This window comes from Scardinius erythrophthalmus (genome assembly GCF_964197995.2).
Source record: "Scardinius erythrophthalmus genome assembly, chromosome: 6".
NCBI lineage: Eukaryota > Metazoa > Chordata > Actinopteri > Cypriniformes > Leuciscidae > Scardinius > Scardinius erythrophthalmus.
The window spans coordinates 1,178,534-1,190,232 of record NC_138226.1 but is presented as its reverse complement, the minus strand read 5'-3'; the positions used below and the strand labels follow the sequence as shown (position 1 = coordinate 1,190,232).

Here is an 11,699-nt window from a genome sequence, read left to right as displayed (position 1 = left end):
TAAAAGTGTCGACAAAAAGTGTCATTTTATTGTTTATACATTCATACTTTTATAAAATACTATATATATATTAAAAATTGAGTTAATTACATTTGCATGATATTGAGAATTTTACACAACGTGTTTTATAAATTAATCTGGAGTATTCTCTGAGAGTGAGTGATAAAAACACATGATGTCGTCCGGGACCGGTTCTGATGACATCATCGCGGTGTTCTGGGTAAAAGCGCACAGTGACCCGATATATATTAAAAAATCAAACTGAGTTAATTACATTTGCATGATGGTGTTTTATAAATTAATCTAGTGTATTCTCTGAGAGTGAGTGATAAAAACACATGATGTCGTCCGGGACCAGTTCTGATGACATCATCGTGGTGTTCTGGGGTAAAAGCGCGCAGTGATGACATCATCGCGGTGTTGTGGGTAAACGCGCGCAGTGATGACATCATCACGGTGTTCTGGGTAAACGTGACCCGGCGCGGTTCAGTCTTGAGCGTCGGGCCGGCCTCAGGACGTCCACAGCGAGTAGGCCGTGGTGAAGCTGAGCGCCAGGAGGAACGCCAGCAGAACCAGCAGAACCTTCTGCGTCCACACACACCAGTCCAGCTTCTGCTCCAGCCGAGAGTTCGTCAGCATCACGCGCATCAGCTGAGGACACACGAGGACACACGAGGACAACAAGAGGTTAATGCTGGAACATGCGGCAGATTCACTCCTCCTTCTCTCGGGTCGTTTTGACCACAAACTCATTAAATACATTTTTTTTAAAAGTTAAACCTGGAGTGTTCATCAGAGGGTCCAAGACTTTTGATGCACTTGAACCACGAATACACCAAAAAAAAACATTTTTTTTTTATGTATTTGAGGAGTTTTGTGGTTGAAATTTAAAAAAAGTAACAAACCCTTCCCTCGGGTCGATGACTCCCTTAGGAATGAGTGGAATACGAGGAATACTTCAGTACACATAGAAAAACATAAAAATGTTGAAAATTCAGGCTAAAACTTTACCAAAAAACAATTTTATAATGTCTACATGTATGGCAAGCCGTTTTAGCTTAAATTGTACCCAGCGTTACTCGTCATAATTGCATTTTTACTAGTAATAATTCAATTAGAGAGCTCTACAATTCAATTATTACTAGAAACAATTACATTTAGAGAGCTCTCTTATTCAGTTGTTACTAGTAAGAATGCAATTGCAGAACTGTTTAATTCAATTACAGAGCACTGCAATTATACATATCTTTAATTCGTTTTTTTACTAGTAACAATGCAATTGTAGAGCTCCGTAATTAAAAATGAATGGAAGTCAATGGAGACATATGACTAGTAAAAATTCATTTGTAGAGCTCTCTAATTGAATTCTTACTAGTAAAAATGCAATTACGACGAGTAACGCTGGGTACAATTTAAGCTGAAACGGCTTGCCATAGATGTGTATCTGATGCACACTGAAGGGAACTGGCTTTAGGACCCAGAGGAACAGCTCATTTACTCCATATAGAGATATAAGGCCATCTAGAGTCATCAAATGTCACCTTATATTATTATTTTCCACAAGAGGTCGGAAAATAAACACAATGTAAGATATTTAGAGTTGAATTAAAAGAGTTATGCATGAAATTGTGAGTTATTTTGAATTTAAGTTGAAAGGATGTGAGGAATGTGCTTAAATTTGACTATTTATTGATCATAACTAGTCATTTAAAGGTAAATAAAAGAAAAAATCTCCCCCCAAAAATCGCATTAAGAAAAAATATCAAAATTAACTAAAATTTGCTTTCTGGATAAAAAAATAGTTTAGTTTAATTTTACGGCGAGGGAAAGATGTTACAAAGTGCGAGGAAAGGATAATCAATTATTAACTAAAATAACCTTTCGCCTAATGAAAGTAAATGGAGTGAGTGTTGACGTTCTCACCATCGTCTGCAGATCCTGATGCTCATTGGTGGACGTCACTGACGAACTATCAAATGAATTGCTCAGAATAGACTTGGGACTCTCGAGGACGTGACAGCGCAGCCTGTGGGAAACATGGGAAACGGCGTATTAATGTAGTTGAACTCGTGGTTAAAGCAGCGAGAGCGTCACTGAACAGCGTCTCTCTGATCTCAGTATGCATCGATTATGATATTTATGCATTAGTTCTGACATAACTGCTGTCGCATTCCCAGTCTGATCGCATAAACCCACTCAATCTCCAGTTGAAGATTCATGGGAAATATAGAGCAACTACAAACCGGGCTGAGGTGAGGCTGGGTTTGTGAGAAGGGAGTCCACTAAGGGCTTAGCGAATGTGCTGGTGTCGCCCAGCCCACAGCTCTTAGTGCGACTCTTTCCCTGTCTCTAGTTGACCTCAGGGAATGCGTGAGAAGGCGACACCGGGTCCTCGAGCCGCACCCAACTGCTGGCTGGTGAACAAGAGGTAGCTGCAGGTTGCAAGGCTGTCCTCTGGAGGGATCCCGAATGAAACGGCTGGTCGGTCCACTACAGAGGGACCAGCACATTCCCCGGGGAGCTCCACCGGCTGCGGTGTAAGAGAGGAGGGAGGTTTGCCGGGCGGATTTTCCCTCACCGTAATCCTCAGATCACCCAAACCATGCGGCACTCCAGGCTTCCCCTGGGAAGTTGACCCAGCCCTACCAAACCAAACTGTGCAGCCCTAATTCTCTGAGAAGTGGTTCTGTGCATATAAATACAAACCCTGTCGCCTAATTCACTATATGTGCATTTGTTCACCTTGACATTTGTTCATGAATATGGCAAACCAAACATTATTCAGACACCAGATATCATTATTGATATTTCTTCACTAGTGTGATCAGGACACTACAGTTCATTTCTGTAAGTGAGGAGAGCAGAATAAAGTAAACTGTGAGATATTACACCCAGATATTCTTCATACAGAGACTACCAGTGACATTTGGGAGCAAAACTGATTGGGACACTTTGAGCTGATGATGTTTTGCTGAAGTGTGTTGTCTTTAATTGCTAATGCTCTTTTTACACACAGACTGAACACAATGAAGCATTGCTTGGTGATTGGTTGAGCTAAACTGGTATTATCTAATTGTGTAGTTAAATTTAACAGCTGACAGATATTCAACATAATTCATGTGTGAGACAGTCTAACAGAAGGACGGACAAAACCAGTCAAATATCAACTGAGTTCTGCTCATATTTCATTACCGTTCTCTAAACTATAGCGAATACACTGAGATAATGTGAGACATGTTGAAGGTGTGTGAATAAATTGTGGTTTGACTGTGTGTGTGTGTGTGTGTGTGTGTGTGTGTGTGTCAGACGTCACCTGTGCTCCATGATTTTGGCTTTTGAAACCTCCTTCCAGAACTGGGATAACTCTGGGACTCCGGAGCCGCTCTCCGTTTCTGCTGCCATGACCAGGAACCGGTCCTGAGGAGACGCCTGGAAGCCTGACACACACACACACACACACACACACACACACACACACACAGACACAGATACACACACGCACACACATCAATTGATGCCGTAGTAGATGAAACACTATTCAAAATGATGTCTTGTTAAGATTATTTCACGCACATTGCGTTGTTAATGTGAAAAAGGGCGGGAAACGGCTCTTCCTGCTGAAGAAAACCCTCTCAGGTGGAGGAAACAATCGTGCAACGACACACTTGACCAAACCTGCACATCGGTCAGAGCTCAGCGTGTGTGAGTGTGTGTGTGTGTGAACGCTCGGATCAAGCTTTGATCAAGATTTATATTCGCTTGCGCCCTCTTGTGGACACAGGAGACAACACAGTACTTTTATCCTCTAACATTAACGATTGTCTTTAGAATTCTAATATAATTAGAATTTTGCTAATATTTAAGAAAGAAACTGGAATTTATCTGTTCAGCCACACTGACAGCCCTAGGGTTACGGTTAGGATGGATCTCATGTTAAAGTGTAGTTAGTGCACGTCCCATTCCTCTCGCCACTCGTTTAGTAAAGATTCGGAGTCGGTGTGACGGAGTGATTTGATATTTCACTGCTTCCACATTAATAGCCTCATTTGCAGTGATATCAGCATGTTCATATCTTGATGAGACTGACCAGGGCGCACTAAGACTTAAGTGGAATCCGTATGTTCATTTGGCTGCAAGCTATTTTACAAATATGAATATTTTTCTTACACAAACTCATGGTGTTGCTTCTGAAGGCCTTTATTAACCCCTCAGAGCCTGTGAAGTCCGTTTATGATGATAGATGCACGTTTATGAGCTTCGATCTGTTGGTTGTGATCCACTGCCATTATTATGCCACTAATTTTCATGTGAAAGTGAACTATCCCTTTAAGACTACAGACAGAACGTTTCTGTAATACTTCTGTTCATGTTCACCTCCGTGAAGAGAGACCACGATGTCCACACTGGATCCGGGCTCACAGCTGCTGTTACTGGGCTTTACCCGGTACTTCTCTGGAGCCGTGGTCCGTACCTGCGCACACACACACACACACACACACACACCACAAATGAGACCTAATAAAGCTACATGAAGCCTGTATTCTGGGAAGGGAACGCTGTCAGAATGTTGTGCAAACAAAAGCCTCTTTTGTAACAGAGCTACTGCTAAACTACACTAAACCAATAAAACACAGAACAGGCTCTGATTGCACAAACACACACACACACAGACTTATGAACTTCCAAAGAAGTGTTCTGCAAAGCGCCTGAGTTTATAACAGTAGACAGAAGTCGAGTCTCGAGTCATTTATACAGCGCTTTAACACTATAGAGTTTCACAGCAGCTTTACAGTGATAACAGGAGATTACAGTAACAGAGAGTGTTCAGGCTTTACAGCAGATCTAGAATAAAGTTATTGTCCAGATAAAGTTAGTTTGATTGATTCACTTCCGTTGTAAAGATCATTAGTTGTTAACTTAGCAGCCGCTAACACGTTAAAATGGTGTAGTATTTATGAATTTGGTTGTTTATTGGTTGCGAGTTTGCTTGAAGTGAGACTCCGCCCACACACTCTTCTGATTGGCTGTGATGTGTGATTGATTTAGTCGCTTCTGTTGTGGACAGATGAACTGTAATCGCATCACGTCTGGTCGGGATACACTTCGAAAGTGATGATTGAGTCTCACCTTAAAGGCCACGTGGTTTTTGGTGACATTGTTGAGGACGATCAAACACCTCTTCTCTGATTCTTTAGCACCGAAGCTGAGCTCCTCTGCTGGACTGGAGGAAAACACACACACACACACGATTATCAAGAACGCACACACAACCTTTACTAACGGTTAACAGAAAAGATTCATTTCTGTGAGTCGGTTCAAACTGTCAGTGAACTGATTCAAAACTCTGATTCATTGTAATTTGAGAAATGTTCTCTGAAATCTCCATGTGTCATTTTTCATATATTGTAAATATTTAGGGACGCACGATATGTCGGCCACTATATCGGTATCGGCCGATATCGGTTCATTTTTAATGTTATCATTATCAGCCCAATAGGAAAATTTGTCTGATATATTAAAGCCGATAAATACTGTATTATGTCCTTCAGCTGAGACTCTTCAGATGCGACTGTTCATCATGATGGCTTTGAATTGCTTGAAATATGATTGGAATCACTTCAGAAAAGGAAAATACAGTAAAGTGCAACAGTCCGTCATATCGGCTACATAATATTATAAGAACATCATTATAATTATGTGTTTGAGTGTCGCTTTTACTGGTGAGACTTTTGCTTTTGTAATCAGGCTCTCAAAAATGACACAAATTTTGATTTACATTTATCGGCCGATATATCGGTTATCGGCTTTTAAATATAAAGAATTATCAGTTATCGGTATCGGCCAAAATGTTCCTATCGGTGGATCCCTATAAATATTGCTGTTCATGACTATTTATTGTGATATTGGTGCATATAAATGAAAATGATTAAATATGACTCTTACTTTAGTAAAACATGCATTGATTATTTTAAGTAGATTGTGACAGTATTTTCCCTGAACGCGAGCGCAGTGTGCAGTGTGTAGAGTGCAGTGTGTAGTCTGCAGTGTGTAGTGTGTAGTGTGCAGTGTGTAGTCTGTAGTGTGCAGTGTGTAGTCTGCAGTGTGTAGTGTGTAGTGTGCAGTGTGTAGTCTGCAGTGTGTAGTGTGCAGTGTGTGGTGTGCAGTGTGTAGTCTGTAGTGTGTAGTCTGCAGTGTGTAGTGTGTAGTGTGCAGTGTTGAGTGTGTAGTGCGCAGTGTGTAGTGCGCAGTGTGTAGTGTGTAGTGTAGTGTGCAGTGTTGAGTGTGTAGTGCGCAGTGTGTAGTGCGCAGTGTGTAGTGTGCAGTCTGTAGTGTGTAGTCTGCAGTGTGTAGTCTGCAGTGTGCAGTGTAGTGTGTAGTCTGCAGTGTGTAGTCTGCAGTGTGTAGTGTGCAGTGTGTAGAGTGCAGTGTGTAGTGTGCAGTGTGTAGAGTGCAGTGTGTGGTCTGCAGTGTGTAGTGTGCAGTGTGTAGTCTGTAGTGTGCAGTGTGTAGTCTGCAGTGTGTAGTGTGCAGTGTGTAGTGTGCAGTGTGCAGTCTGTAGTGTGTAGTCTGCAGTGTGTAGTGTAGTGTGTAGTCTGCAGTGTGTAGTCTGCAGTGTGTAGTGTAGTGTGCAGTGTTGAGTGTGTAGTGCGCAGTGTGTAGTGCGCAGTGTGTAGTGTAGTGTGCAGTGTTGAGTGTGTAGTGCGCAGTGTGTAGTGCGCAGTGTGTAGTGTGCAGTCTGTAGTGTGTAGTCTGCAGTGTGTAGTCTGCAGTGTGCAGTGTAGTGTGTAGTCTGCAGTGTGTAGTCTGCAGTGTGTAGTGTGTAGTGTGCAGTGTGTAGTCTGCAGTGTGTAGTGTGCAGTGTGTAGTGTAGTGTAGTGTGTAGTCTGCAGTGTGTAGTCTGCAGTGTGTAGTGTGTAGTGTGCAGTGTGTAGTCTGCAGTGTGTAGTGTGCAGTGTGTAGTGTAGTGTAGTGTGTAGTCTGCAGTGTGTAGTCTGCAGTGTGTAGTGTGTAGTGTGCAGTGTGTAGTGTGCAGTGTGTAGTGTAGTGTGTAGTGTGCAGTGTGTAGTCTGCAGTGTGTAGTGTGCAGTGTGTAGTGTAGTGTAGTGTGTAGTCTGCAGTGTGTAGTCTGCAGTGTGTAGTGTGTAGTCTGCAGTGTGTAGTCTGCAGTGTGTAGTGTGTAGTGTGCAGTGTGTAGTGTAGTGTAGTGTGCAGTGTGTAGTGTGTAGTGTGCAGTGTAGTGTAGTGTGTAGTCTGCAGTGTGTAGTCTGCAGTGTGTAGTGTGCAGTGTGTAGTGTGTAGTGTGCAGTGTGTAGTGTGTAGTGTGCAGTGTGTAGTGTGTAGTGTGCAGTGTGTAGTGTGCAGTGTGTAGTCTGCAGTGTGTAGTCTGCAGTGTGCAGTGTGTAGTGTGTAGTGTGCAGTGTGTAGTGTGCAGTGTGTAGTCTGCAGTGTGTAGTGTGCAGTGTGTAGTGTAGTGTAGTGTGTAGTGTGCAGTGTGTAGTGTGTAGTGTGCAGTGTAGTGTAGTGTGTAGTCTGCAGTGTGTAGTCTGCAGTGTGTAGTCTGTAGTGTGTAGTCTGTAGTGTGTAGTGTGCAGTGTAGTGTAGTGTGTAGTGTGCAGTGTGTACCTGATGTGAAGTAATGTGCCCTTGAAAGTGGTTGTGGGTTTTCTCGCCCCCCTCAGTCGTCCAGGTTCTCCTCGGTCGAGATCATCTGACCTTTGACCGTCTTCAATGAAGTTCACCTGTGAAACACAGAACATGAGGATGCTTTGTATTTTCAGAATGTGATAATAATGGAAATGCATGACATCAGGTCCGCTTGTGGCGCATGAATGTGTTCAAATGTGCAAAAAATCAACAAACTGATGAACTTTAACATTTTACAATCAAGAAATCATACAAAAGGAAGACATTTAAAGAGAGGCTTACAATGCAGATAACTATATATATATATATATATATATATATATATATATGTAAAAAAAAATTAATAGATAAATGTGCTTTTCATTTTTAATGAAAGTTATGGCAACAAAAAAAACAGTTAAGCAACAAGTAAATACCAATGAGATCAATGATCAATGCATCACTAAAGTCAAACATTATGCTAATTTCAATGGTTTTATGATTTTATATTATGGTATTCATTATTTATTTATCTGGAAATTAATGTTTTGTATATTAAACAGTGCAATTCATTTGTCAAACATGTTGTTGTTGATCTTAAATATATAATTTGAGTAGCAACATTTATGCAATTACTGACGTCCGTCTTCACCCTTCATTCAAATATTATTATAGATCTTGTCGTCATATTGCGTAGTTGTGTTTGCGGTCGATTGTTTTATTAGTGATAACGCAATGGAACGAGACACATTTCTGGCACATGCAAAAATAAGAGAGAACCAACCAAATATTTGATAACTGTAATGGTAAAAGTTTACTTTTTCCTGTCAGCTTTTTGTTTTTCTGTGCTTTTTTTTTTTTGCATATAAAGCAAAATGTTTAATTCGAGTTATGGAGAGTAGATGAAATGCCACAGAGTTAAGCAGGACACAACTTTACACACATGAGCAGCAACACAACGTGATTCCCAATAGGATCAGCAACACAGAACAAAGGGCCAATGTGAACACGCCCTCATGTCATGTGACTTCACACACACACCACTTAACCCTTGCAGGAACTTTTCTCCACTTCAGTCTCGAGCCGAACACACACACACACACACACACAGACACACACACACACACAGACACACACACAGACACACACACAGACACACACACAGACACACACACACACACACACACACACACACACACACACACACACACACACACACACAGACACACACAGACAGACAGACACACACACACACACACACACACACACACACGTGGGAGAAGCGAAACTGCTGAACACACACTTTCTTTGGGCTCGTGCTGCAGAAGTGTGTGAAACAAAGTTGAATCGAATGTTGGCGTGACCGAACCACAGATGCAGTGTGTCGGGGGTTAAACGGTCAAAGGTCACATCGATTGAACAGGCAGGCTTGATTTGAAATGTTCTGGACTTTATTCAGTGTTTGATTGAAAATGTAAAGAATTAAACAGCTGAACTAGATTACATGAAATGTTTCCACACAAGATTACATCTTACAGTACGTCAGCAAATCAACCAATCATCATTTATTGGTAACTCTTTTACAGTAAGATCCCATTAGTTAATGTTGGTTACAGTGTTTAGTTAAAACACTCAAGCTGATCATAGTTAGTTCATTAAACAATATTAACAGACACAACTTCTGATTTTAATCAAATATTCATCAATTTTGGAATTAACAGAACTATTGCTAGTTCATGTTAACTAATGTGAACCTAAAGTGTTACCTGTTAATTGATCATTAGTGATGAAATGATTATATTGTATTATATATATATATATATCCATCTTTGGCAAACACTCAGTATTGAATCACAGTATCGATCAGAAAAATCACTCATAATAAGAACAAACATTTTCTAAATAAAAACAGATCTAATATATGAAATGTTAAAAATGTGTAAAAGTCACATTCATCTTCACCTGGACGGAGTGTTAGTGCTATACTAACAGTAGCTGGAGACACAGACGCTTGAGTGTTAGAAATGGTTAATTATCATAACGATACAGTAATGAAGAAGGCAGTCACATGACAGTGGTGCGCTCTCAGGGCTCCGACACACTCGTCGCGTCAGCGGGAGATCAGCTGCGTTTCTGAAAGCACTGAATCTGTCCACAAAACCCACAGTTTATCCCTCTACGGCCTGGAATCCACTGATTCGCTGAGTTTCTGACAGTCAGACTCAGGAAATGTAACCATAATTGTGTTTGAGGAACCAGAATTATGCTTTTAGAGTATTTTTTTTAACAAGCATTAATTGGTTTTTACTGTATTCTATTTTTTAAGCATTATTTATTAAAAAAAATCTTCGCTCTGAGTATGTTTAACTACATGCGTTCATAAGAAGAATCGGTAACTACACTGATTTAAGTCTTTTGAGTCTTAAAGCGTTCATTTTAAATAAAAATACAGATATTTTGAAGAAATTTGAGGTTCAAACAACACTTCAATTACTTTCATTATTTGGACGAAAAACACCAAGATGTTTTTGAAATATCATCTTTTGTTTTCCACAGATGAAAGAAAGTAGCGGGTAATCGAATCATTCATTCAAGAGATTCGTTCAAAAACGCTGATTCATCCAGTAATGAAACAAGTATTTGAGTGAGTCATTGAATCATTCATTCAAGAGATTTGTTCAAAAACACTGATTCATCCAGTAATGAAACAAGTATTTGAGTGAGTCATTGAATCATTCATTCAAGAGATTCGTTCAAAAACACTGATTCATCCAGTAATGAAACAAGTATTGGAGTGAGTCATTGAATCATTCATTCAAGAGATTCGTTCAAAAACACTGATTCATCCAGTAATGAAACAAGTATTTGAGTGAGTCATTGAATCATTCATTCAAGAGATTCGTTCAAAAACACTGATTCATCCAGTAATGAAACAAGTATTTGAGTGAGTCATTGAATCATTCATTCAAGAGATTCGTTCAAAAACACTGATTCATCCAGTAATGAAACAAGTATTTGAGTGAGTCATTGAATCATTCATTCAAGAGATTCGTTCAAAAACGCTGATTCATCCAGTAATGAAACAAGGATTTGAGTGAGTCTCTGAATCATTCATTCAAATTAATTAAACATTTTCTAAATGACTAGCAATGAACATTTTGTCAGAACCTCTAGTAAATTACATGTTATTTTGTTGTCTGTTCAGAATCATGGGAGAATCACATCAAATTCGTTATTCTCAATTTATCCAGGATTGTGCAGGATCTCTTTTTACACATTTGATTCAGACTCGCGTCTCAGATAAAACATTTTCATTTTCTGTGACGTTGCAGATTGAAATGAATCTAAATGGTTTCATAATTGACTAATTTTGCAAGATATTTTCGCTGTAGAAATAAAGCTGACTTGACTTGTAGATTCAGAAACGCAGATGCTCAAGGACCGGTTCTCGATCTCCGACAACAGCAGACTTTAGTGTGTTTGAGCCCTTATGAGTTTAACATCAGAACACAAAAATAACAATGTAAAACTGCAACAAAAAAAAATTAATTTATCTTTGATTGATCAAAGTGAACAAACCCCGTAACCAGACGGTAGTTTGTTAAAGAGAAATCAATGGAAGTGATTAAAATCATGTGCAATGCCTCTGAAATGCTTTAAAACATCTGAAACGGGAGCGTTGAACAAACACGAGCGTCTTGAATGGAGTTGAAATGGGATGGACGGATGAATCTGGTTTCGCTCTGGAAACTTCAGGCACTTGAGGGTGTAGAAACATCTACAATGTCTTACCCGTCCTTGTTTTAGACACACAGACAGAGAGGGACATCAGAAACACATGCTCGAGGAAAACGCAGCGCATTGAGGAATCCTCCAAATTCTTATGGAAAAAAGAGTTAAAAGCCGGGAATCAAATCAAACATGAACCTTTGATTCGAAGCAAAATATAATGTTAGGAAACTTGCAGTCGAGAATCAGTTGCTCTGTGGAGAATGACGGGATTTTACATCGGAGTTGATTAGAGCTGCACGATACTGGGGAAAACTGACTTTGCGATGTTTTGCTTTTCTGCGATT

General features: G+C 40.1%; 1 protein-coding gene across 1 annotated transcript in view; it reads right to left on the bottom strand.

The window, feature by feature from the left end:
- Nucleotides 1-11,699, bottom strand: part of mospd2 (motile sperm domain containing 2) — a 32,939-nt gene continuing 21,240 nt past the window's right edge. Inside the window, exons 10-15 of the mRNA XM_081369648.1 lie at nt 7,624-7,739; nt 5,128-5,221; nt 4,375-4,471; nt 3,314-3,437; nt 1,924-2,026; nt 1-651 (exon numbers count right to left, since the gene is read on the bottom strand). Coding sequence (XP_081225774.1) covers nt 511-651; nt 1,924-2,026; nt 3,314-3,437; nt 4,375-4,471; nt 5,128-5,221; nt 7,624-7,739 — 675 coding nt within the window. The 3' untranslated portion in view covers nt 1-510. The remainder of the gene's footprint in view (nt 652-1,923; nt 2,027-3,313; nt 3,438-4,374; nt 4,472-5,127; nt 5,222-7,623; nt 7,740-11,699) is intronic.